Below are 23489 nucleotides of genomic sequence, written 5' to 3' on the forward strand. Positions count from 1 at the left end.
AGTCCTACTGAAGGAGAAGAGGAGGGCTTTTATTTCAGGGGACAGAGAGGAACAGAGGAGAGTTCAGCATGAACTCAAATACAAAATCATACAGGCCAAGAACAGCTTCAGGAGGAAGCTGGAGAACAACAATGTTCGGGGTGTGTGGAGAGGTCTAAAGACCATCACTGGTCACTGACAGAGAGCAGTCATGGTGACATCTGATGAAGACCAGGGCCTGGCCAACGAGTTAAATCTGTTCTTCAACAGGTTTGACTCCAGCCCTCCCCGCTCCACTTCACACATCTCCAGTCCAGCAGCGACACCCACCCCCAAGCATTCTTATCACTGTACACCACCCCCATCCACAGCCATACCATCTCTGCCCCCCACCTCCACTCCACTTTGCCTCACTTCTAATCAGGTGAGGAGAGAACTGAGGTGACTTAGAACCAGGAAAGCTGCAGGTCCAGACGGCATCGGACCCGAACTGCTCAGGGACTGTGCTGACCAGCTCTGCGAGGTGGTCACTTACATCTTCAACCTGAGCCTGAGCCTGAGCCTAAGCCTGGAGACGGTCCTGGTCCTGTGGAAGACCTCCTGTATGGTTCCGGTTCCTAAGATGGCGCACGCTAAGGAGCCAAACCACTGCAGACCAGTAGCCCTGACCTCCCACTTGATGAAGACCATGGAGAAGCTCATTCTCAGCCACCTTCACTCAGTGGTCAGCACCGCGACAGATCCACTGCAGTTTGCCTACAGACCGAACATCGGGGTGGATGATGCTGTTATCTACCTGCTGCACTGGGCGCTGACTCACCTGGAGGTCGCCTAAACCGCTGTGAGGGTCATGTTATTTGACTTCTCCAGCGCCTTCAACACCATCCGACCAGTTCTGCTGAGAGAGAAGCTGGAAGGGGCTGGAGTGGACGGACGACTGGCTGCATGGACGACCAACTACCTCACCAACGGGCCATAGTATGTGAGGTTACACAACTGTGTGTCTGAGGTGGTGTCCAGCACCGGGGCTCCTCAGGGGATGGTGCTTTCACCGTTCCTCTTCACCCTTTATACATTAGACTTTACATACAACACCGGCAGTTGTCACTTTCAGAAGTTCTCTGACGACTTGGCCATTCATTGTTGGCTGTGTGTCGGGGGGTGGGGGGGGGTGAGACTGGTGTGAGCGTAATCACCTGTGCTTGAACACCAGTTAGACAAAGGAGATGGTGATTGACTTCCGGAGGAGAACATCACAACACGCACCAATGAGCATCCAGGGCTCGGACATTGAGATAGTGGACAGTTTTAAGTACCTGGGTGTTCAACTCAACAAGAAACTGGACTCGACTCACAACACAGATGCCCTATATAAGAAGGGCCAAAGTCGCCTCCACCTTCTGAGGTCCTTTAGAGCGTGTAGGCCTCTCTTAAGGACTTTTTATGACTCTGTGGTAGCCTCTGCTATCCACGACTACGCTGTGGCCTGTTGGAGAGCCGGCAGCACAGACCGGGACATTGATGGTTTAATTAAAAAAATACATTTAAATACTTTATTTTGGCAAAAATTGTTCTGATGCAATGTACTGTGGTCTATATTCGCCGACCTAGTGAGCATTGATGCACACTGGTGAGACTGCTGGGAAATTTCAAGGGCACCGGATTTTGGGATTGTAGATTCAGACAGCTCTACAAAAAGGTGAACGCAGTATGCAGTGAGTAGTGAAGGAATTCTGACACAACCCAGGTTTAGTTTGTTCACTCCAACCACCAAAGACATCTCCATCCCATTATGCTGCTACTGTAACCCAAAGATACTTCACTGGATGTAAGGAATTTCTAGGTTGGTGTATAAATATATTGGAAGCTATTCATATTTATGTGATTTTTGGTTGTGAGTGGAGATCATCTCAGTGTTTACTTCCAGAACTTTCTTCCACATAATCTATGTCCACCTTTAGTGTTCTGTTCTCGTTTGAGAAAATGTGTTTCTCTAAAGAAAGCAAATAAAATTTGTCGGTGGTGGTTCACCTTTCAGCAGATCCCTTTATGGATCGCCTCTGCGAATCCGCTTTCAATACTGCTATTTTTGAAGTCCTCAAAGAGATGAACACCTGCACAGGTGAGCTGCTGACTCACCACTTTAGAGGGGATGTAGGCGTACGGCAAGCTCCTGTCCTCACACATGACCGGTAGGTGGCAGTACACCTCGATGGGCAGAGTATCGCCAGCTAAAACCACGATCCTGTGGAGCAACGACCAATCAGAAAACCAGCTTCCAAGCAATGATGTCACTTCTGGTCACGCCCCCTCAGACTAAACACAAAAGACCGAGTCACACAGGTGACTGCGCATGTGCGGGGTCAAAGGTCAAGACCTCATTGGACAGCAGACAAGATGACCGCTAAGCCAAAAGGCAAGCCATTATGATAAATAATCAAAGACAAAAGTACAGGACCATCGGCAGACGCAGTTTGCCCGTTGGTGGGTCAGCTAATGAACTAATAGTGCTCGTCTATGCAAGAGAAACCGAAGCAGGAAATACTATAACAAAACAGGCTGTTCAGTAACATGAGTGAGTAGGGCTGCACAATATGAGGAAAACTTGCGATATTAATGATCAATATGCGAATGATGATATGGTAAATGGCAAATACTTACATAGGACTTTTCCTACTTCGAATGCACAAAGTGCCTTCCATTCACACACACTCAAGGCGGCTCTGCTATCAAACACTGGTGCCAGCCTTCCACCAGAGGCAACTGTTCAGTGTCTTCCCAAGGACACTTCAACACATGGGCGGGCAAGATCAGATGTCGACCTCCCTACCGCTGAACCACGGCTGCCTATAACTTGCGGTATATGAACAAATAACAAAACAACTAAATACATTGTTTCCATTTCACTGCAACATATTCCACATATTTACATCCAAGATGCTCATTTCCCGTTCAGAGTTTTAGTTCCTCCACGGCTAATGTTTGAAGCAAATATTAGCCTAATGCTAACCCATCTTCTTTCGGGCCCTCCTTGCAGCGAAGAAAAAAAGCACTGACCGAACGGATTTAAAAAAACCATGAGCGATAAAGAAATGTATGTTTTCCATCCTATTCTTTTTATTACTTGAGGTTTTGTTCTTTAGTGTGTCGTAAACTCCTTTTGAACCCTAAAAGCTTATTCTCCTGTGACTTGCCTTTTTGGTTTATGGCTGCAGGAGGCAAATTTTCCCCTGTAAACCTCTTTGAAGAGACGTCAGACCTTCCTGTAGGATCAGGAAATTGTACTGGCCAGAGTTTTACTATCTGTTCAAAGGATCCGAACCCTGGGAAACAGACAATAAAACCCTTCTCATGTGGATGACCAAGCTGACTTATCATCTGTCAGATAAATGCATCTAGACATTAAAGAAAAATACAATTATAAACAACAAACCAGAACAAGAATCAAGTTTGTCGTCCACGAGGGAGAGGAGCAAGAGTGACAGAAAACATCTACCACGCTTCTCTTCTCAAAGGTCTGCCTCTCCTCGTGCTGCTTTTATTAAGAACACAAGAAGGAGGCAACATTTTCAAAACAAAGAGAAAAAGTTCATTAGGGGGTGTCTTATAATGACCCATTTGGTGGATTCTAAGTTCAAACAGTATTCCTTATCAACTCAGGACAGTGTCGTAAAACCCCCTCTTCCTAGCTGGGGATGAGAAGCAGATGAACAAACACAACAGTTTTTAGAAGAGGTAAAAAGGTCAATCTGAGTTAACATTTAAACATACATTTAACCAATGATAATAATAAAACAAATTCCTTCACATCACCTCAGTGCATACCAGTGGCATCTCTGTTGTCCATTTGACGGTGAGCAGACATGGGGCTCACCTCTGGCGGGGTACTGTGGGGTGAATCTCCACATATGGTCAAGACGGAAGCGGGCGGCCCCTCTGTCAGCCAATCCGAGCGTCCAGGGACGGAGATTCGGCCACCATGATGTGTCCAGGAGAAGGAGATTCGATCCGACATTAAAAAGAGTTTGCACGGAGGAATTCCTTTGTCTCTCAGTCGGCTTGCATTCTAAGGCGCCTGTAGTTTCTTGCGCATTTGCAGATTTTATAGACTGAGTACCCAGGTATCTGCCTTAAACTTGTTTTAAACTTGTTTTAATCTGTTCTAGAACTTTTGTTAGGTAAATAAAACTTTGTATTTTTAATCCGGTCGAATCCTTGGTTTGTGTTCATCTCTCCTAACTAGTAAACACGCATGGAAAAGATCTGAAAAGCGTACAGATTTTTTTCTACAGCGAGCAGGCCCTTAATAATGATCACAACAGTAATAAAGCACATGTAGAAGATTGTCCTTAATAATAATCACAAAAATAAAGCGCAAAGCTGAGTGCGTGATGTGGTGCATACGTTCGCTGAAGATTTTGAAATCTTAGATTCTGAAATAAGATAGAATTATAATAAAATTTAAAATGATTTAAAATGATGAACAGATTTTTAAGTCAAATGAAATGTATTTAATAAGATTATGGCTAATTTAAAATCTGTGTGCAGGTTTTCCCAATTTCATGATCTTTTTATATATTTATGAGAGATTTATTGGTCGATTGTGTGGTTGCACAAGGTCATATTTATTTATTTAATTATGAACAGTTTAGGACTCCATACTATGGCTCCGGAGCCGCATGCCGCTCTTTCATCCTTGTGCTGCGGCTATCTGTATTTTTGTAAAATAACTGTCATGTTCTCAGATTATGGTGCCTTTACCACCGCCAGGTAGTGCGAGCTGGCAGCAGGCAGAGAGCAGCGTGAACGCACAGGGGGCGTGTCTGCAGCTGTGAGCGCCGACCAGAGTCTGTTATGGGATGGAAAGTTTTTCTAAAAAGACAGTCAGTGGCGATCTCGTAAGGGACATGTGAACGCCTCCCCCAGACTAAAACCACCCATTTCCGCGTAAAATGAATTACATTTCCATCAGGGCGCCCCTACTATCCTGTCACCTTGCTGTTACAATGACCGTATGTTGTGCTGTCTGTGTAGAACACGCTGGAGGGGGGTTTGCACACGGGGGAAACAACGAAAAGGTAGAGAGGCGGGGGCGGGGCTTAGACTCACCGCTTATGATGCTAGACTAGCTAGAGATGGAGAGAAGGAAGGTAGATGTACTGTGTGTGCAGGAGACAAGGTGGAAGGGCAGCAAGGCACATAGTTTTTGAGGAGGATACAAACTGTTCTATCATGGTGTTGATAGGAAGAGAAACGGGGTAGGAGTGATTCTGAAGGGGGAGTTTGTGAACGGTGTTCTAGAGGTGAAAAGAGTCTCAGACAGGATGATGAGCCTAAAGTTAGAAATTGAAGGGGTGATGGTGAATGTAGTCAGTGGGTATGCGCCACAGGTTGGCTGTGAGTTAGAAGTGAAGGAGAGATTCTGGAGTGAGTTGGATGAGGTCATAGAGAGTTTTCCCAGAGGAGAGAGAGTTGTTATTGGAGCAGACTTTAATGGACATGTTGGTGAGGGCAACAGAGGTGATGAGGAGGTGATGGGCAGGTTTGGTGTGAAGGAAAGGAATCTGGAGGGACAGATGGTGGTGGACTTTGCGAAGAGGATGGAAATGGCTGTATTCAACACTTACTTCCAGAAGAGAGAGGAACATAGAGTGACATACAGAAGTGGAGGTAGGAGTACTCAGGTGGACTACATCCTATGTAGACGAGGTCATTTGAGAGAGGTTAATGACTGCAAAGTGGTGGTAGGAGAGAGTGTAGCCAGACAGCACCGCATGGTGGTGTGTAAGATGACTCTGGAGGTCAGGAAGAAGAAGAGAGGGAAAACAGAAAAGAAGACCAAGTGGTGGAAGCTACAGAATGAAGAAACTTGTGAGGAATTTAGGCAGAAGTTGAGACAGGTCCTGGGTGGTCAGGATGAGCTTCCAGATGACTGGGAAACTACAGCAGAGATTATCAGGGAAACAGGTAGGAAGGTGCTAGGTGTGTCATCTGGAAAGAGGAAAGACGGTAACGACACTTGGTGGTGGAATGAGGAAGTACAGGAATGCGTCCAGAGGAAGAGGTTGGCTAAAAGGAAGTGGGATGTAGAGAGGACTGAGGAAGGTAGACAGGAGCACAATGGTCAGATGGTCAGAAGGAGCTGCATTGTGTGTTCGTAGATTTAGAGAAGGCGTATGACAGGGTGCCGAGGGAGGAGCTGTGGTACTGAATGAGGTCGTCTGGAGTGGCAGAGAAGTATGTCAGAGTAGTTAAGGACATGTATGAGAGAAGTATGGCGGTGGTGAGACGTGCTGTAAGTCAGACAGAGGAGTTCAAGGTGGAGGTGGGACTACACCAAGGATCAGCTTTGAGTCCCTTTTTGTATGCTGATGGACAGGCTGACAGACGAGGTAGGACAGGAATCTCCCTAGACAATGATGTTTGCGGATGGCATTGTAATTTGCAGTGAGAGTAGAGAGCAGTTTGTAGTTTGTCCAAGTGGGGTTACCGTAGTGTGACGTTATACTCAGTCGAAAGGACCCCGAACGGAAGTTCCAGGCCGATGGTACCTACACCGTATTTTATGATATGTGCAAAGGCGATACTGCATTAAGACATGTATTGTCTCTAGATATTAAATGTATCACTTGTTTGATAAGTGCCTTGCCTAGCAATTTATGTGCACACGATACTTCAAAAGCACATATATTTTTTCCAGACATATATTGTTTATGACAAATTTGAATTACGCATCTGCTCTGTTAAGCTGAGTTTGCTCTGCACTTATATTTTCCCACAAATGTTTAAAAACAGGTGTGAAAAGTATTGACAAGTCAACCCAAGTTTGATTAAGATATACAGTAATATCCTCATTGCTTCATCAAAGGTAATAAATACAATGGCACTTCGGGCATACAACAAATTTTGTCATTTTCAACAGCCAATTTCTTCCTGAGCATGTATCAAGTGGCAGGAAAGTCTTTTGTGATGTTTTGTAAAACAGTATCTCATATTATACCAATAAAAAAAACATAAGAAACTTTTTTAAAAACTTTAGGATTGTTTTTGGTAAGAAATCAATGATAACTACTGCTCTGTTTATGCTTAAATGTTTTCAGGAAGTGGGTGAAGACAGTTTATTTTTTTTAACTTTATTGTACAAAATGTAAGTACAGCAAGGAGAGCAAACATATTACATGCATAACTGTAACATAACAACATACTTCAAGATTGCCCTTAAAGTTGTAGTTTCATCCCATTTTCTCAAGAGTTCAGTTAAACCTGACTCTGATTCTAAAAGTGTGCTTTTGTGCTCTGTGATGGACAGGCAACTTGTCCAGGGTCTACCCTGCCTTGCCCAACAGTGACCAGGATAGTAGGCTCTGACAACCCTGTGGCCCCAAAAGGGGTAAGCTGGATGGATGAAGGTGAGGAGTATTTATTAAAAAGTTTGAGATAGTCTGACAATGGATATCCAGCTGCAGTCTTCTTCTAACTCTTTCGGCTTTTCCCATCAGGGATCGCCACAGCAAACAAGTCGCATGGTAAATTTGGCAATGTTATACGCCGGACGCCCTTCCTGATACAACCTTCTCAAAGCAACCGGGCTTGGGACCGGCACAGAAGTAGAGAAGGGAACAGGGAGCAGCCCGAATTCGAACCCTGGTTTACGGACGGAAGGCGCCGCAAACCAGCACGAGCTAAACCGGCTCCTGAATATCCAGCTGCAGTAATCCATTTAATCAGCAGGTGGAGCTGTACGCCAAGAAGTCATCTACCAAGGAGATAAAAGAGGAATAAAAAGAAATGAAGGATAAATAAAAAGAGAAAACTGAAGGGAGATAAAAGAGAAACAAAAGCAGATGAGTGTTTTTCCTTGCGTTCAGTGTTTTTATGTGGGAACATTTCTCTCCATATTTCAAAAACGTTGAACAGAAAAGTCATTCTGAACATCAGTAGCTCTGCTGGAACAGGAATGTTTTGTTTGAACACTATGGCTGAACCATATAAACACTTTGTGACAAGAAATGTTTTATTCAATGTGTTTATTTTACAGACTTGAGGTTCAACTATAAACACCACAAATAACAAAAAGTAAAACATATAGAATAAAAACACCTGTAAAAGTAGTATAAAAATAAGGAAAGACTAAGAACAATAAAAGTGATAAACATACAAAGGAAAAAAGGAAAAAAAATCATAAAAAGGGGTCTATACCAGTATGTCCAAATTGGGGACTGGTATCTACAGGCGTCTACTGTTGAAGACCACCGAAATTATTGTATTTTTAGAAGCAATAAAACCATAAATTAAATGTTTTAAAAGCGCTTTAAGATAGAACTCCTGCACAAACAAACATTTTTGTAGCTCTGCTCTGTGGTGGTGGTTGTAATAAAATCCTAAAGGCATCACTGTAGGCCACCTGCAGCTTCTGCATGCTCGCTGCTTCATAGTTAGACCACAGATGGACAGAGTAGAGAGGAGTACAGTGGGACCTGAAGAAAAGGTTCTTTGTTGCGACTGAACATAAAAAGAATATTTGCCTGAGTGTACAGTAAACAGTGCTGTCTGTGGATCATCATCAGTCCATTTGTCACAAATCACATGATCAAGATATTTCACTTTCCAACAGACAGGAAGCTCAGCATGAGAAAGTGTAAAGGCAGGAAAATTTAGTGTCACAAAAGAAAATAAGAACAACACAGAGAAAAAGAAGAAAATGAAGGTAAAGCACCAAAGAACCACAAATCAACAATTTGTGTTTTTTTGTTGTCTGATTTTATTCTGGGTTTTGCTTGGGTGAATTTCCCTTTGAGGGGTTAATAAAGTTGTTCAATTCTATTCAGTAACAATTACTTTTTAATGTTTGTTTATTTTTTATCCTTAAATATGCCTCTCAGTTATCCAGCACATTTTGTTTTTAGTTTATCCCTTCAAACCTGGTAGACCTTTTATTATTTCCCTGCGGGTTCATGATCTCCTGAATTTGGACTTTTTGTTGGGTATTTATGACTTTAAATCTAATTCTACCAGGATCAGCCAGCAGTTTGATACCCATTGTGCTGAGTGAAGATTCTGGAGAATGGTGCTCCTTTAAGTTGAATTGTCTCTGCTTTGATCAATGATTCCATCAGATAGCATTAAAGGTGTCAGGGGTCTGACTTTCCCTAACAAACAGAAGAACCACACAGAAAATAAGAATTTCTGTTAGACTTCTACAGAAGGAGAATCGGTCTGTCACAGCTCAGTGTTGTCACAGAGGAGTTCTGCGTTCCCAGTGTATCCAGTCTGGTTTTATTGGTGGGCGGGGTTCAATCAAGCAGTACAGGAACATCATATCTTGTATAGTCAGCACTTTTCACGTCATTGTTTTATTACTGAAAGATAGAACTGAGAAAATCATATTATGGTGATAATAGCGTGGAAGCAAATGTTAAATAACCCTAACAAAAGGAATGAAAATTCCATTTCTAAATGTTGTGACATGATGTCACATCTACAGGTGAAGAGAATTGTTTTGTTTTAAATCAACTAGATAGTAAGGAGGTGCTGCCTCTGGGTCTGCTGGTGCTCTGTGGTTTGTTCCTCTTTTGTGAGTGACTCAGTGTGTCTCTGTACTGCAGTGTGTCAGTGTGTGTGTTTGTGCGATAACTGTCGGTCATGAAGATCCTGGTGCTGCTGCTGGTGCTCCTCAAAGGTATGTGAAACAAACCAACATTCAGCTTCAGCTGGACTTCAGTGGGTCAGGTCTTTATTTAGCATAAACTTCCTCAGCTCTGTGGGCAGCAGCATCTTCTTTTCTATTTTCTGCAGAAACTTATTGCATGAATTCAGATGTTTGATGTTTTACTGCAGTTTCTCTTTCCTCCTCATCACAACTGCTCAGAACAAAGTGGAGGCTGGTCTAGGATTTGAACCAGGACTTTTAACTTTCACTAATTTGTCATGAGTTTGAGTTGTTGAGATGTTGTTCTTCTCCACAAACAGATGTTTGTGGAGAAGAACCAAGATGTTGAGGCATTCCTTAAGGGTCATCTGGTCATTAGATGGCCTCACACACGGGAGTTTCAGAAACAGGAAACTGCTTGAAGAGAAGCAACTACAGAGTGTGAAGAAGACTTTGTGGTTAGAGGGGCTGAAGTTTCATAAGCTGTTTATCTTTTTCTGTCTTTAGTCTCTGAATGTGATGGGAGAGTCATTGGAAGAATGGGTCAGAGCATCACTCTGCCCTGTAAATATGACATAAAAATCAACGGACCTAGAGAGATGTGTTGGGGTCGAGGTCCTCTTCCTAGCAGTGGCTGCACAAACCAGCTCCTCGCCACAGACGGACATAAAGTGATCAAAGAAAGCAGAGCTTCCAGCAGGTATCAGCTGCAGGGTCGACTGGATGAAGGAGACGTTTCTCTGACCATCATGAACGTCACAGAGGAAGATACTGGACTATACGGATGCAAAGTGGAGATTTTTGGATGGTTCAATGAGGGGAAACATCATGTCCACTTAACTGTTAACAGAGGTGAGAAAATGATCAAAGAATCACCAGCAGTTTGAATTTTAAAAATCTTCTTTCAAGCATCCATGATCTGTTTCAGCACCACGTTTGATCTCTACACCTTCATCAGGAACAACATCTTCATCATCAGACATTCATCAGACCACAGCAGCCACTCCAACTTCAGGTAACCTGATGAGGATTAGGAGGGATGAAGGATTTAACTACATCTTTAGAGTCCGACTCTGATCATCTGATCAATTTTCAAAGTTTTCCCAGTGGTCTTTCAATTATGACGATGTGGTTTTTAGCCAAAATCTGAAAACGTGTCGTTTTCTAGGAAATAGTTTCTGCAGAGCAGCAGGACTTCATTAGAAATTCCCCTCTGAGTTATGGTTGGGACTGTTGGTGTGGAGCATGCTGTCTCTAATTCCTATCATCACTTTGTTCACACTCTCTCTACCACTGCCTTACAACCCCATCTTAACATCTCAGTGCAACAAAATAGTGATCAATATCAGATCTATGCAGTCGTACAGTTCAGATCCAGATTCCAGCTCAGAAAAGGAAAAATAAGACATTCATGGATCTATTTGTCTGACAGTGGAAGATCAAAAGGAAGCTGAGCTTCAGTTCTGAAAACTTCTAATGTGGAACAAAGAACTCAGTAGGTTCTGTCACAGAGGTGCTGCTTAGAGAAAACTAGTCCTGTTTTGTTTTGTTGTGTCTTCTTTGAGTCAGATCAGGACTGTTCACACAACAGTTTTCCTGATTTTCTTACATACACGTCTCTAGCTCTTCAAGCCATTGAAGAAGAGTGAACCAACATTCCACAGGCCAAAGTAGACCTTATCAACTCTATGCGAAGGAGATGTGTCGCACTTCATGAGGAAAATGGCGGTCACACCAGATACTGACTGGTTGTCTGAGTCCTGTAGGAAAAAACCTGTCGCTTTGCAGTTTTTCCACGCATGCTCAAAAAAGTCGGGAGATGAAGACCAGAAAATGCGAACGGAATAAAATTAAGAGTTTTTATTGTCCCCTAACAAAGAGCTCTAAAACAAAATAAAACAGATCATCTGGGTTCCCAAATCCAAAGTCTGCAAAACGTAAGAAGTTACATACGAATTTACATGCAGCTGTCTGAGAACAAAGGAACTTCCTTGAGTGCAGACTTTTAAACATGTGGTCAGAATCCCCTCCCCCGGAAGCAAGATGGCAGCCGAAACTCCGCCTCCGGCCACTCGGATTGGCTGACAGAGGAGCCCGCCTACTTTCTTCAGTCCATGCTTGGAATCACAGCATCTGGACTCTGCTCCCCATGTGGTCCACCACAGGCGGCAGGAACTATCACCGCAGGCAGTAGATCATAAAGCTTTTGTTCTCCACACGTGAGCTGGTGCCTGAAGTGGGTCCCACAGATTGAATCAGTCACAGAGATGATTAATTTATGGTCCATGTAAGACCTACAGTCCAGTCTTCCAAATGGCCTTAGAACAGAGGTGGGCACTGAGGGCCGCATTCCTGCATGTTTTCCAGCATACCCTGCTCTGGCACGTTCTAATTGGCTGGACACACCTGAACCAGGTAATCAGCCATGAGTAGGGCAAGATTATTGGCTTGACACACCTGAACCAGGTAATCAGCCATGAGTAGGGCAAGATTATTGGCTGGACACACCTGAACCAGGTAATCAGCCATGAGTAGGGCAAGATTATTGGCTGGACACACCTGAACCAGGTAATCAGCCATGAGTAGGGCAAGATTATTGGCTTGACACACCTGAACCAGGTAATCAGCCATGAGTAGTGCAAGACTATCTGGAAATCATGCAGACACTCCGGCCCTCGAGGCCTGGAATTGCCCACCCCTGCCTTAGAAGATCATAGTGTCCCTGCAGGGGATGAACTTGGAGCTGCAGTCAAAACCTTCTCACATATGCAACTGAAGGAAGCTTCTTCAAAGTTCAAAGGACGGAAACAACACACACTAATAAAACTAAACTTCAGTGAGACAGAAAAACTTAATAAAATGAAGACAACAAATATATATATATATTCCTTCAGTCCCCTGACCCCCTCAATAAAACAAAACTGAAAAACTTAATAAAATGAAGACAACAAATATATATATATATATATATATATATATATATATATATATATATATATATATATATATATATATATATATATGGTTGGTTCGCCATTACCATCCTATGTGGTTGTGGTGGATGTGGCAGTGCCAAGCGATGGGAACATCAGGAAGAAGGAACATGAGAAACTGGAGAAATACCAGGGACTCAGAGAAGAACTGGAGAAAGCCTGGAAAGTGAAGGTGACAGTGGTGCCTGTGGTAATTGGAGCACTCGGGGCAGTAACCCCCAAGCTGGAGGAGTGGCTGCAACAGATACCTGGAAAGATCTCAGACATCTCAATCCAGAAAAGCGCAGTGCTAGGAACAGCTAAGATACTGCGCAGAACCCTCAAGCTCCCAGGCCTCTGGTAGAGGACCCGAGCTTGAGTGAGAAACCACCCACGAAAGGGTGATAGGGGCAAGTTTTATATATATATATATATATATATATATATATATATATATATATATATATATATATATATATATATATATACATATATATATATATATATATATATATATATCCCACATTATAATCCACATTATATCCACAAATGTGGGATATACCAAGGTGATGCTCTGTCCCCACTGCTGTTCTGCATAGGTCTCAACCCCCTCAGTCAAATAATCACCAAGACTGGCTATGGATACCGACTCAGAAATGGGGCCAACATCAGTCACCTCCTCTACATGGATGACATCAAGCTATATGCTAAGAGCGAGCGTGACATTGACTCCCTGATCCACACCACCAGGATCTACAGTACTGACATTGGGATGTCATTCGGGCTCGAGAAGTGTTGCCGGATGGTGACAAAGAGAGGCAAGGTAGTCCACACAGGGGGGGTCTCACTCCCAGAAGGAACAATACCAGACATCGAGTACAGTTACAAGTACCGTAGAATTCCACAGGCAAATGGCAACCTGAAGCAGGCAACAAGGAAAGCTGCAACAGCTAAATACCTCCAACGAGTAAGGCAAGTCCTGAGAAGCCAGCTCAATGGCAAAAATAAGACCCGGGCAATTAACAGCTACGCACTGCCAGTTATCAGATACCCTGCAGGAATAATAAGATGGCCAAAGGAAGAGATACAGACCACGGATGTTAAAACACGAAAGCTCCTCACCATGCATGGAGGGTTCCATCCCAAATCCAGCACCCTGAGACTGTATGCTAGCCGCAAGGAAGGAGGCCGAGGACTAGTGAGCGTAGAAGCCACTATCCAGGATGAAACATCCAAGATCCATGAGTACATCAAGCTCAAGGCCCCAACTGACAGTGTGCTCAGTGAATGTCTCAGGCAATGGAGAGCAGAGGATACAGTGCTGGAGGACAGATCCTCATGGGAGGACAAACCCCTGCATGGGATGTACCACCGGACCATAACTGAAGTGGCTGATATCAAGAAGTCCTACCAATGGCTAGAAAGGGCTGGCCTACAGGACAGCACCGAAGCGCTCATCCTGGCAGCCCAGGAACAAGCCCTGAGCACCAGAGCAATAGAGGCTCAGATCTACCACACCAGACAAGACCCAAGGTGTAGGCTGTGCAAAGAGGCCCCTGAAACAATCCAGCACATAACTGCAGGGTGTAAGATGCTGGCAGGGAAAGCATAAATGGAGCGCCACAATCAAGTGGCTGGAATAATATACAGGAACATGTGTGCAGAACATGAACTGGAAACCCCAAGGTCAAGATGGGAAACACCTCCGAAGGTGGTAGAGAATGAGAGGGCAAAGATCCTGTGGGACTTCCAGATCCAGACTGATAGGATGGTAATGGCGAACCAACCAGACATTGTAGTGGTGGATAAAGAACAGAGGAAAGCCATTGTGGTGGATGTGGCAGTGCCAAGCGATGGGAACATCAGGAAGAAGGAACATGAGAAACTGGAGAAATACCAGGGACTCAGAGAAGAACTGGAGAAAGCCTGGAAAGTGAAGGTGACAGTGGTGCCTGTGGTAATTGGAGCACTCGGGGCAGTAACCCCCAAGCTGGAGGAGTGGCTACAACAGATACCTGGAAAGACCTCAGACCTCTCAGTCCAGAAAAGTGCAGTGCTAGGAACAGCTAAGATACTGCGCAGGACCCTCAAGCTCCCAGGCCTCTGGTAGAGGACCCGAGCTTGGAGGAGAAACCACCCGCGGAGGGTGAGAGGGGCGTTTTTATATATATATATATATATATTCCTTCAGTCCCCTGACCCCCTCAATAAAACAAAACTGAAGATTTCAGAGTGGCCTTTTCTTGTGGCCAGTCTAAGGCACACCTGTGCAATAATCATGCTGTCTAATCGGCATCTTGATATGGCACACCTGCTAGGTGGGATGGATTGTCTTGGCAAAAGAGAAGTGCTCACTATCAGATTTAGACAGATTTGTGAACAATATTTGGTAACGCTTTCTTTTACAGTACAGTACTTACAGTGTACTTAAGTGGTATTTACATGGTACTTATAGTGTAACTACTGGGTACTTTCAGGGTACTTTTTATGGAATTTACCGGGTACTTACAGTGTGTTTACATGGTACTTTCTATGGGACTTTACTGGGTACTTACATGGTACTTTTTGTGTCTACTCTGTACTTACATGGTACTTACTGTGTATTTGTATGGTACTATTTGGTTCATACCTATGTGGTACATACTGGGTATTTATAATATTCTTACTGGGTATTTACATGTTGTGCAAAGGTGTCTTTTATGATACTTACCACATGTAAGAACAAGGTAAGTACAAATAAAGTACCTTGACCTTTAGGTCTGCACTCGCTGCATGTTTCATGGTATTTACCATCAATTTACCACAGAGACTATCCCTTAAGTACACTGAAAATGGACTGTAAAAGAAAGTCAGCCCTATTTCCACTCAACTACATGGTACTTTCATTACTAAATACCAGGTATGTTCACTTGAATATTACTTGGCACTTACCCCTTAAGTACACTGAAACTGTAACTGTAAAAGAAAGTCAGCCCTATTTCCACTCTATTACATGGTACTTTCAGTAGTAAATGCTGGGTATGTACACGTATTACCATCCCGTACAGTGTACATGAACACACTTGGTCTTCTGACCTCACCACATGAGACAATGCTAACCTGTTGGTAAGGGTAAAGTAACTACATTGTAAAAAAAATATACTGGCCTGATTACTTCTTGTAACATGAGGCAAGTTTAAAGAGAAACAAGACAGCAGTGAAAACAACAATCTTTAATATGATACGTGTCTGCAGCATACAAAGTGTCATCACAATGAAATGTGTTTTAAGTACAAAACAGTACAAAGGAGAATTCTAAAAAACACATTATTGGCCTGAGGGTCGTGCTTTTTGTCCATCCAAATTCCTTCAGCAGAGTTTGGTAACGGTGCAGGACTTCTTCAGGGTTTGTAACTGCAAGAAAATTCACAATATGAGCTCAAGTGAACATAAAAAGCATAATGACTTTGATGAAGTACAAAATAAATTGTACTTATTTAATCATTTCTGTAATGAGTTTGATAAATTTCTGTGAATTCTTTATCGCTTTGACTGTAATGCTTGAAATTAATCAATTATCCTCATTTATGAACATGATAGATTATTCACAACTTTATATTTTAGTTACATAAACAATAACAACAAAAAAGAAATCAAAGAAAAAAAATCAAAATTGCCATAAAAAAAATCTAATTGTTTAGACAAAGAATGACAAAAGTAATGTTTTAATTGGCAATTGCTGTGTGTATTTCTTCTTTATAAATATTATTCGCACCTACAATTTGCATTAGCATGAAAAACATGGCAGTGTAAAAGAAAAGGAAAAAAGAAATAAATAGTCAATTTCAAATTCAACACAGTTATTCACAAAAATATGTTTTAATTTTCAAACAGTTACATTCACTGTTGGGTGGTATTGTTGTCTCTATCATATTTGAAAATAAATAAAAATAAAATAAAAACGGCGAAAAAAAGAAAATGGGGAAAAGGCAGTTAAACTCTTCATTAATGTAAATAATATGTCCACTTGGAGGATTTAATTTACTTTAGCTTACTCTCCTGTGACTTCACGGATTCGTCTGGGATGTTTTCTTCACCATAGCTGATTTAAAGCGGTAAAAAGACGGAAGTACGTCATCATTATTTTAAATAAACGCCTTTCTTTGATTTTCCCAGAAAGACGTGCGCTCAGTCAAACGAGCACAGAATAACAGACTTTATCATTTAGGCAACGTGCTTGTTTTACAGGTGCCACTCTCCTGGTAAGAAAAAACGATGTTTGTAGATTTTCATTACAAACTTTGAAAATGTATACATGAAATAACTGAAATTATTGCAGTAAGGTAGACATGCTCTTACGTCACGTTTCAAACACAGAGATAGTGGCTTGAAATCACGAGGTTAGCTTCTTTATAAAGTTTGATCAGTTTAAATATTTTCATGTAATTTATCCAATATTTTTAAAAAACAAAAACACTGGCTTACCTGCCAGATGAAGAGAAATTCAAACTGTTGCGCGCGCCTCGAGGCTTTCCTGATTAATCTGCACGTTCACTTTGGGGGTAGTTGTGCTGCATTCAAGTGCGCTGGGAATTTGCAACTTTACTTGCCCCGTTTTAACAAAAACACACACTCGGGGTGTTTTTAGTATTAAAAGTAAATATTTAGCCTTGTTGTTTTACATATTTTCCTGACATTATATAATATATATTAAAACAAGTTCATTTTTAGAACAATATTTAAAAAAAGTTAAGTTTTGAATAATTTATTATCATGTTTTTAAATGAGGATAGTACTTGATTAATTTCAAGCATTACAGTCAAAGCGATAAAAAAATTCATAGAGATTTATCAAACTCATTACAGAAATGATTAAATAAGTAAAATTTATTTTGTATTTCATCAAAGTCGTTATGCTTTTTATGTTCACTTGAGCTCATATTGTGAATTTTCTTGCAGTTACAAACCCTGAAGAAATCCTGCACCGTTACCAAACTCTGCTGAAAGAATTTTGATGGACAAAAAGCACGACCCTCAGGCCAATAATGTGTTTTTTAGAATTCTCCTTTGTACTGTTTTGTACTTAAAACATATTTCATTGTGATGACACTTTGTATGCTGCAGACACGTATCATATTAAAGATTGTTGTTTTCACTGCTGTCTTGTTTCTCTTTAAACTTGCCTCATGTTACAAGAAGTAATCAGGCCAGTATATTTTTTTTACAATGTAGTTACTTTACCCTTACCAACAGGTTAGCATTGTCTCATTTGGTGAGGTCAGAAGACCAAGTGTGTTCATGTACACTGTACGGGATGGTAATACGTGTACATACCCAGCATTTACTACTGAAAGTACCATGTAATAGAGTGGAATTAGGGCTGACTTTCTTTTACAGTTACAGTTTCAGTGTACTTAAGGGGTAAGTACCAAGTACTATTCAAGTGAACATACCCGGTATTTAGTAATGAAAGTACCATGTAGTTGAGTGGAAATAGGGCTGACTTTCTTTTACAGTTACAGTTTCAGTGTACTTAAGGGGTAGTTTCTGTGGTAAATTGATGGTAAATACCATGAAACATGCAGCCAGTGCAGACCTAAAGGTCAAGGTACTTTATTTGTACTTACCTTGTTCTTACATGTGGTAAGTACCATAAAAGACACCTTTGCACAACATGTAAAAACCCAGTAAGAATATTATAAATACCCAGTATGTACCACATAGGTATGAACCAAATAGTACCATACAAATACACAGTAAGTACCATGTAAGTACAGAGTAGACACAAAAAGTACCATGTAAGTACCCAGTAAAGTCCCATAGAAAGTACCATGTAAACAAACTGTAAGTACCCGGTAAATTCCATAAAAAGTACCCTGAAAGTACCCAGTAGTTACACTATAAGTACCATGTAAATACCACTTAAGTACACTGTAAGTACTGTACTGTAAAAGAAAGCGTTACCCAATATTTCAGAGAACTGGTTATTTTGTGTACGTGGAAAATGTTTCACATCTTTGGGTTCATACCATAAAAAATGGGAGCAATAACAAAAGTGTTGGGTTTATATTTTTGGTCAGTGTAAATACATTTTAGAAATAAAACCCCTCCTGGATGGATTTAGTGAAAAAATCTTGTCAGTTATTTTTGTTTCTGTGGTAGTTGAAAATTGTGGTAGTTGTGAAACAAAGAAATGACGTACTTGAAGGTAACGAAAAAAATCTGAGTTTAAAAGATCAAATTTCTCTTTCAGTTGAACAAATGAGGCAAAGGCATCCTCTATAAGTAGATCTTTAAAGCGAGTGATACCGCTGTGATGCCATCGCAGGAAACCTGGATCCATAGTAGATGGCTTAAAAAGGTGATTCATGGCAATAGAATTCCAAATAGAGAAACTGTGAAGGCCAAACTGTTTTCTAAACTGAGACCATATCTTCAGTATGTGTTTAACTACAGGGTTGTTAAGAGATACAATACAATGTAAAGGCAAACCAGAGCCAACAAAGGTCAGAGGCGAGAGATTATTGTCTTGGCAAAACTCAAACGCTATCCAGTTAGGACAATCTGAGTGGTCATGGTAGAAAGACCGATTCAAAATATTTCTTATATTGGATGCTCAGTAATAGAAGCGAAGATTCGGCATGGCAAATATTGGATCTAAACCTAAACCAACATTTCTCAATATGTATGCCGAAAGAAAGGACGCGGACTCGAGGAAGTCCTTTTGCGTGGAGAGCAAAGTAAAAGCTTGTACTCAGACAATGCACTACTTTGCTCTGAGTTTTGATCTTTTGATCAAAACATCCCTTGTGATCGTTTGTTCACCACTGTAGATTAGGTCCATTTCTTGCAGATTTAAGGTGAACAGCTGCCGCAAGGTCAATACAAAATCTTTTACTGCATTCCCAGGATCACGTTCCTCGCAGAAAAACAATGAACACACTTTATCATATATGATAACACAACAGTACAAAAGTTCTGAGTAAATTTGGGATAACGCATGTACAAATTTATTCTAACAGCAAACCACCCCTTCTATTTTAGTTTTTTGGAGGTAAATTTTCTTTAGACGAGGTTGTTTACCCTGCCTTATATACTGTAAGAGTGTCTAGTTGCTGAAAAAAAGAGCAAGTAATGCATATTGGTAGAGTATGGAAAAGATACAGAAGTTTAGGCAGTATAACCATTTTAACAGCGTTCACTCGTCCAACTAAGGACATTGATAGGAAGGACCACTGCCGGACTATCAGTTTGATTTGGTTTGAATAAACAGCAACATTTTCTTTGAATAAATCTTAATATTTCTGGGTAACTGTGACTCCAAGATAAGTGAATCTAATGTACTTGACTTTCAGAGTGAAACTATTAAAGTCTAGGTTTCGTGTTGCTTCGTTAACTGGAAAGAGCTCACTCTTGCTAATATTCACCTTATATCCTAAAAACTGCCAAAATGACTGAGCAATGCCAGGGCAGAGGGAAGGGGCTGAGCTGGGTTGGAGACATAGAGCCACAGGTCATCTGCATATAAAGAGACTCTGTGCTATCGCAGGTTCTATTGCTAAGTTGAAGAGTATAGGGTTTAAAGGGCAGCCCTGTCGGGTGCCACGGTACAGGTTAAAGGGGCTTGATATTTGGGAGTTAGTGCGAATCCTTGCAGTGGGCTCAGAATACAGTAACTTGATCCATGGATTAAAGGCAAATTAATAAAGCCAAATTTTTCCAGTACAGCCAGCAGATAAGGCCACTCGACCCGATCGCATGGCTTTTCTGCATCAATAGTAATCACACATTCGGGTATGTCTTCAGGGGCAGAATAAATTATATTAAAGAACTGTCTAATATAAAAATATGCCTGTCTTCCCTTGATGAAGCCCGTCTGATCTTTGGAAATAATGGTAGGAAGGATGCTCTCCAATCTATGAGCTAAAAATTTTGCTAAGATCTTAGTGTCTGCATTCAAAAGTGAGATGGGTCTATATGATGTGCAATCAGTAGGATCCTTGTCTTTCTTTGCAATAAGTGTAATGCATGCCTCAGTAAAGGACTGGTGTAATCAATTCAATTTGCAAGATTCTAAAAGGACTGAACAAAGTATCAGTGAGAGTAACCTGAAAAATCTTTTAAGAAATTCTGTAGGGAAGCCATCTGGACCAGGACACTTGTTTAACTGCATTGACTTGATGGCGGCAACTGTTTCTGCCTTCAATATTGGCTCTTCCAATTTTTTCCGGGAGTCCTCTGAAATAGCAGGAATAGCAAGATTGCTGAAGAAGTTATGTGTCACTGGCATCCCCAGGGGACTCTGAGGTGTACGGCTTTCTCTTAAACGGATGACCAATCTAGGGTGAACACCCCCCCACCACCACCACCACCCTTTCATCATCCAGGTTCAACTCTGGCACACCGTGAAGCCAAAAGGGATGTGGCGTGTTGAAAACAGAACGGATATATGAATTGAAGTAATATTGCAGTATAAGTAATTTAAGCTTTAAATGTATATATATATCTTGCTGGTACCAACAGGAAGTGATGTCACAGGCGGCAACAACACAAACCTGGTGGTAACACCAGTTCAGGTATCACATGACATCAGCATCTAAAGATAAGTTTGTTTTTTGGAGGGGGGGTCATTATTTCTCTGCTGACTCTGTTTTTGTTCGTTTGTTTATTGATAGTCACAACTTCAGCAGGAAAATTCTCTCCACTTTTTCATTGGAAACACTCTGCGATTCTCCTTCGTCATCTTCATCCCTCTTTTGGTCTCAGCTTTTTTTTACCGTCAGTAAAAACACAAATTTAGCTTTTCAAGTATTTTCAGCTCTAAATATGCAATAGCGGTGTCAGAACTACAGGCTGCACTTGTGTTTGTTGCAGGAGTTTGGAGATCTAACCTGAGATTTCCAACTAACACGAGACCAGACCAACCAGAAGACGAGGATGATGATTCTGTGTGAGGAGGAGACAATCACTGTTGTTTTATTTTCTGATGTATACATGCTTTTCTCATCTGCTCTTGACCTCAAGTTGACCATGCAGATGGAGAAAATACACACATTTGTCATAACAAAACCAAACCTGTCTGTCCTCTGCTTTTCAATGCTCAGTTTTCTGCATTTTCTCCGACTACATAGGTCAGGTTGCGCCACAAGCTCTTCATTCAGACTTGTGTATTTCTTTGGATTCCACTGTTATTTCTTTCTAAACTGTTTTTTGAATGTTGTCTTGCAAGTTTGTTCCATGAATCAGGATGCCTTCAAGAAAAAAGAATCATTCAAGTTCTGCAGGTCTGTGTTTCAACGTCTAATATTAAAAGGACACTGGAGATAAAATACCCAGTTATCTGTAGTGTTTTGTTGCCATTAGGACCACACAATAGAAATGGAAATCAGTTTCACCATTTTTATTGCTAACTACAGTAATGTTCCTTTGAGTTGAATATACTTTTAGCACAAGACAGCAATGTTGTCTATAGATACAGACAACTTATTTATTTAGGTATGTCAGATATATTTATCTAGATCATTAAATAAAAACACAGTTAGACAACACCAACAAGCAAAGTTTCTTGTGCACAAGGGAGGAAAAACAAGTGTGGTGGAGGTCTTCCACCACCTTTCTCTCTCTCTAACAAGACTGCTGCTCTCTGTGCTCCTTTAATTTGAAATACAAGTAGGAGGTTACAATTTACAAGCACAGAAACAAATTGAAAAGTTTAAGGGTAACGTATAATGAACCATTTGGACATGTTTTGGGTTCAACAGTATCCTTCCTTGTCTGCTAAGGACAGTGTGTCATACAACCCCTGTCATCATATTATTCCCTCTTGTTTATCATTGATAAAAGAGGAGCAGGAACAGTAGAGAACAGAACCTGTTTCTTAGCCCAGATGGACATGCCATTGTGGGTACCTATCTTTAGGTGGGACAGGCTACTAGCACATCATCCTAAAGTCTTCTAACACGGTATTTTTCAACCGGTACCCATTTCAGTCAGTCAACTCATGCAGTAAAATATTTATTTCACATCTTTTTTTTTGTTTTCACATTCTTTGTTTTGCTTTCACATTCTTAGACATACATTTTCCTTAGCATTCACATTTCTTTAAGTTAGCATTTCACATTTTTCCAAGTTAATATTTCGTATTCCTCAAAGTAAGCATTTCGCATTCCTCAAAGTAAAAATTTCACATTCCTCAAAGTAAGCATTTCGCATTCCTCTAAGTTAGCATTTCGCATTCCTCTAAGTTAGCATTTCGCATTCCTCTAAGTTAGCATTTACATTCCTCTAAGTTAGCATTTACATTCCTCTAAGTTAGCATTTACATTCCTCTTAGTTCACATTCATTTTTGTTGGCATTTCACGTTCCTCTATAATTGCCATTTCACATTCTTTTAGTTTGGCATAAGACTCCGTGCCATTCCATGAGACAAATTTCCATAAACATTTGGGTGATAACTACCCCTAACGGAGCTCACAGGTGGAAGCCGGGGAGGAGGGTGGGGACGAAGAACGCAGTGCTGCTGTAAAGAAGGATGAAAAGCTTACACCCCTGGACTTAAATAGGATGCTGCACAGGTGAGTTGATTTAACTGACTCGCCCTAGGGGGAGTGACCTAAGTAACCACCTGCGTGAGATGACTGCCCGAAATGCTCCCAAGGTCACTCACTTCTGTCAGTCAACTCATGCAGTAAAATATTTATTTCACATCTTTTTTTTTGTTTTCACATTCTTTGTTTTGCTTTCACATTCTTAGACATACACTTTCCTTAGCATTCACATTTCTTTAAGTTAGCATTTCACATTTTTCCAAGTTAATATTTCGCATTCCTCAAAGTAAGCATTTCGCATTCCTCAAAGTAAAAATTTCACATTCCTCAAAGTAAGCATTTCGCATTCCTCTAAGTTAGCAT

At 41.3% G+C, this 23489-nt stretch overlaps 2 protein-coding genes and 1 long non-coding RNA gene across 3 annotated transcripts in view; 2 read left to right on the forward strand and 1 right to left on the reverse strand.

Moving 5' to 3' along the window:
- LOC110013855 (CMRF35-like molecule 8) overlaps positions 1-23489 on the forward strand; it is an 85788-nt gene that overhangs the window by 44360 nt on the left and 17939 nt on the right. The window lies entirely within an intron of this gene.
- The window catches only part of nhp2 (NHP2 ribonucleoprotein homolog (yeast)), an 81696-nt gene continuing 60205 nt past the window's right edge, over positions 1999-23489 (reverse strand). The window contains exon 3 of the mRNA XM_078931190.1: positions 1999-2224. Coding sequence (XP_078787316.1) covers positions 2014-2224 — 211 coding nt within the window. The 3' untranslated portion in view covers positions 1999-2013. The remainder of the gene's footprint in view (positions 2225-23489) is intronic.
- LOC111948676 (uncharacterized) lies at positions 10145-21896 on the forward strand. Its single transcript, XR_013647618.1, has 3 exons — positions 10145-10480; positions 10557-10643; positions 21453-21896. It is a non-coding gene; the product is annotated as an uncharacterized LOC111948676 (long non-coding RNA).

This window comes from Oryzias latipes, chromosome 14, assembly GCF_053564925.1.
Source record: "Oryzias latipes strain Hd-rR chromosome 14, Olatipes_Hd-rR_3.1".
Classification (NCBI taxonomy): domain Eukaryota; kingdom Metazoa; phylum Chordata; class Actinopteri; order Beloniformes; family Adrianichthyidae; genus Oryzias; species Oryzias latipes.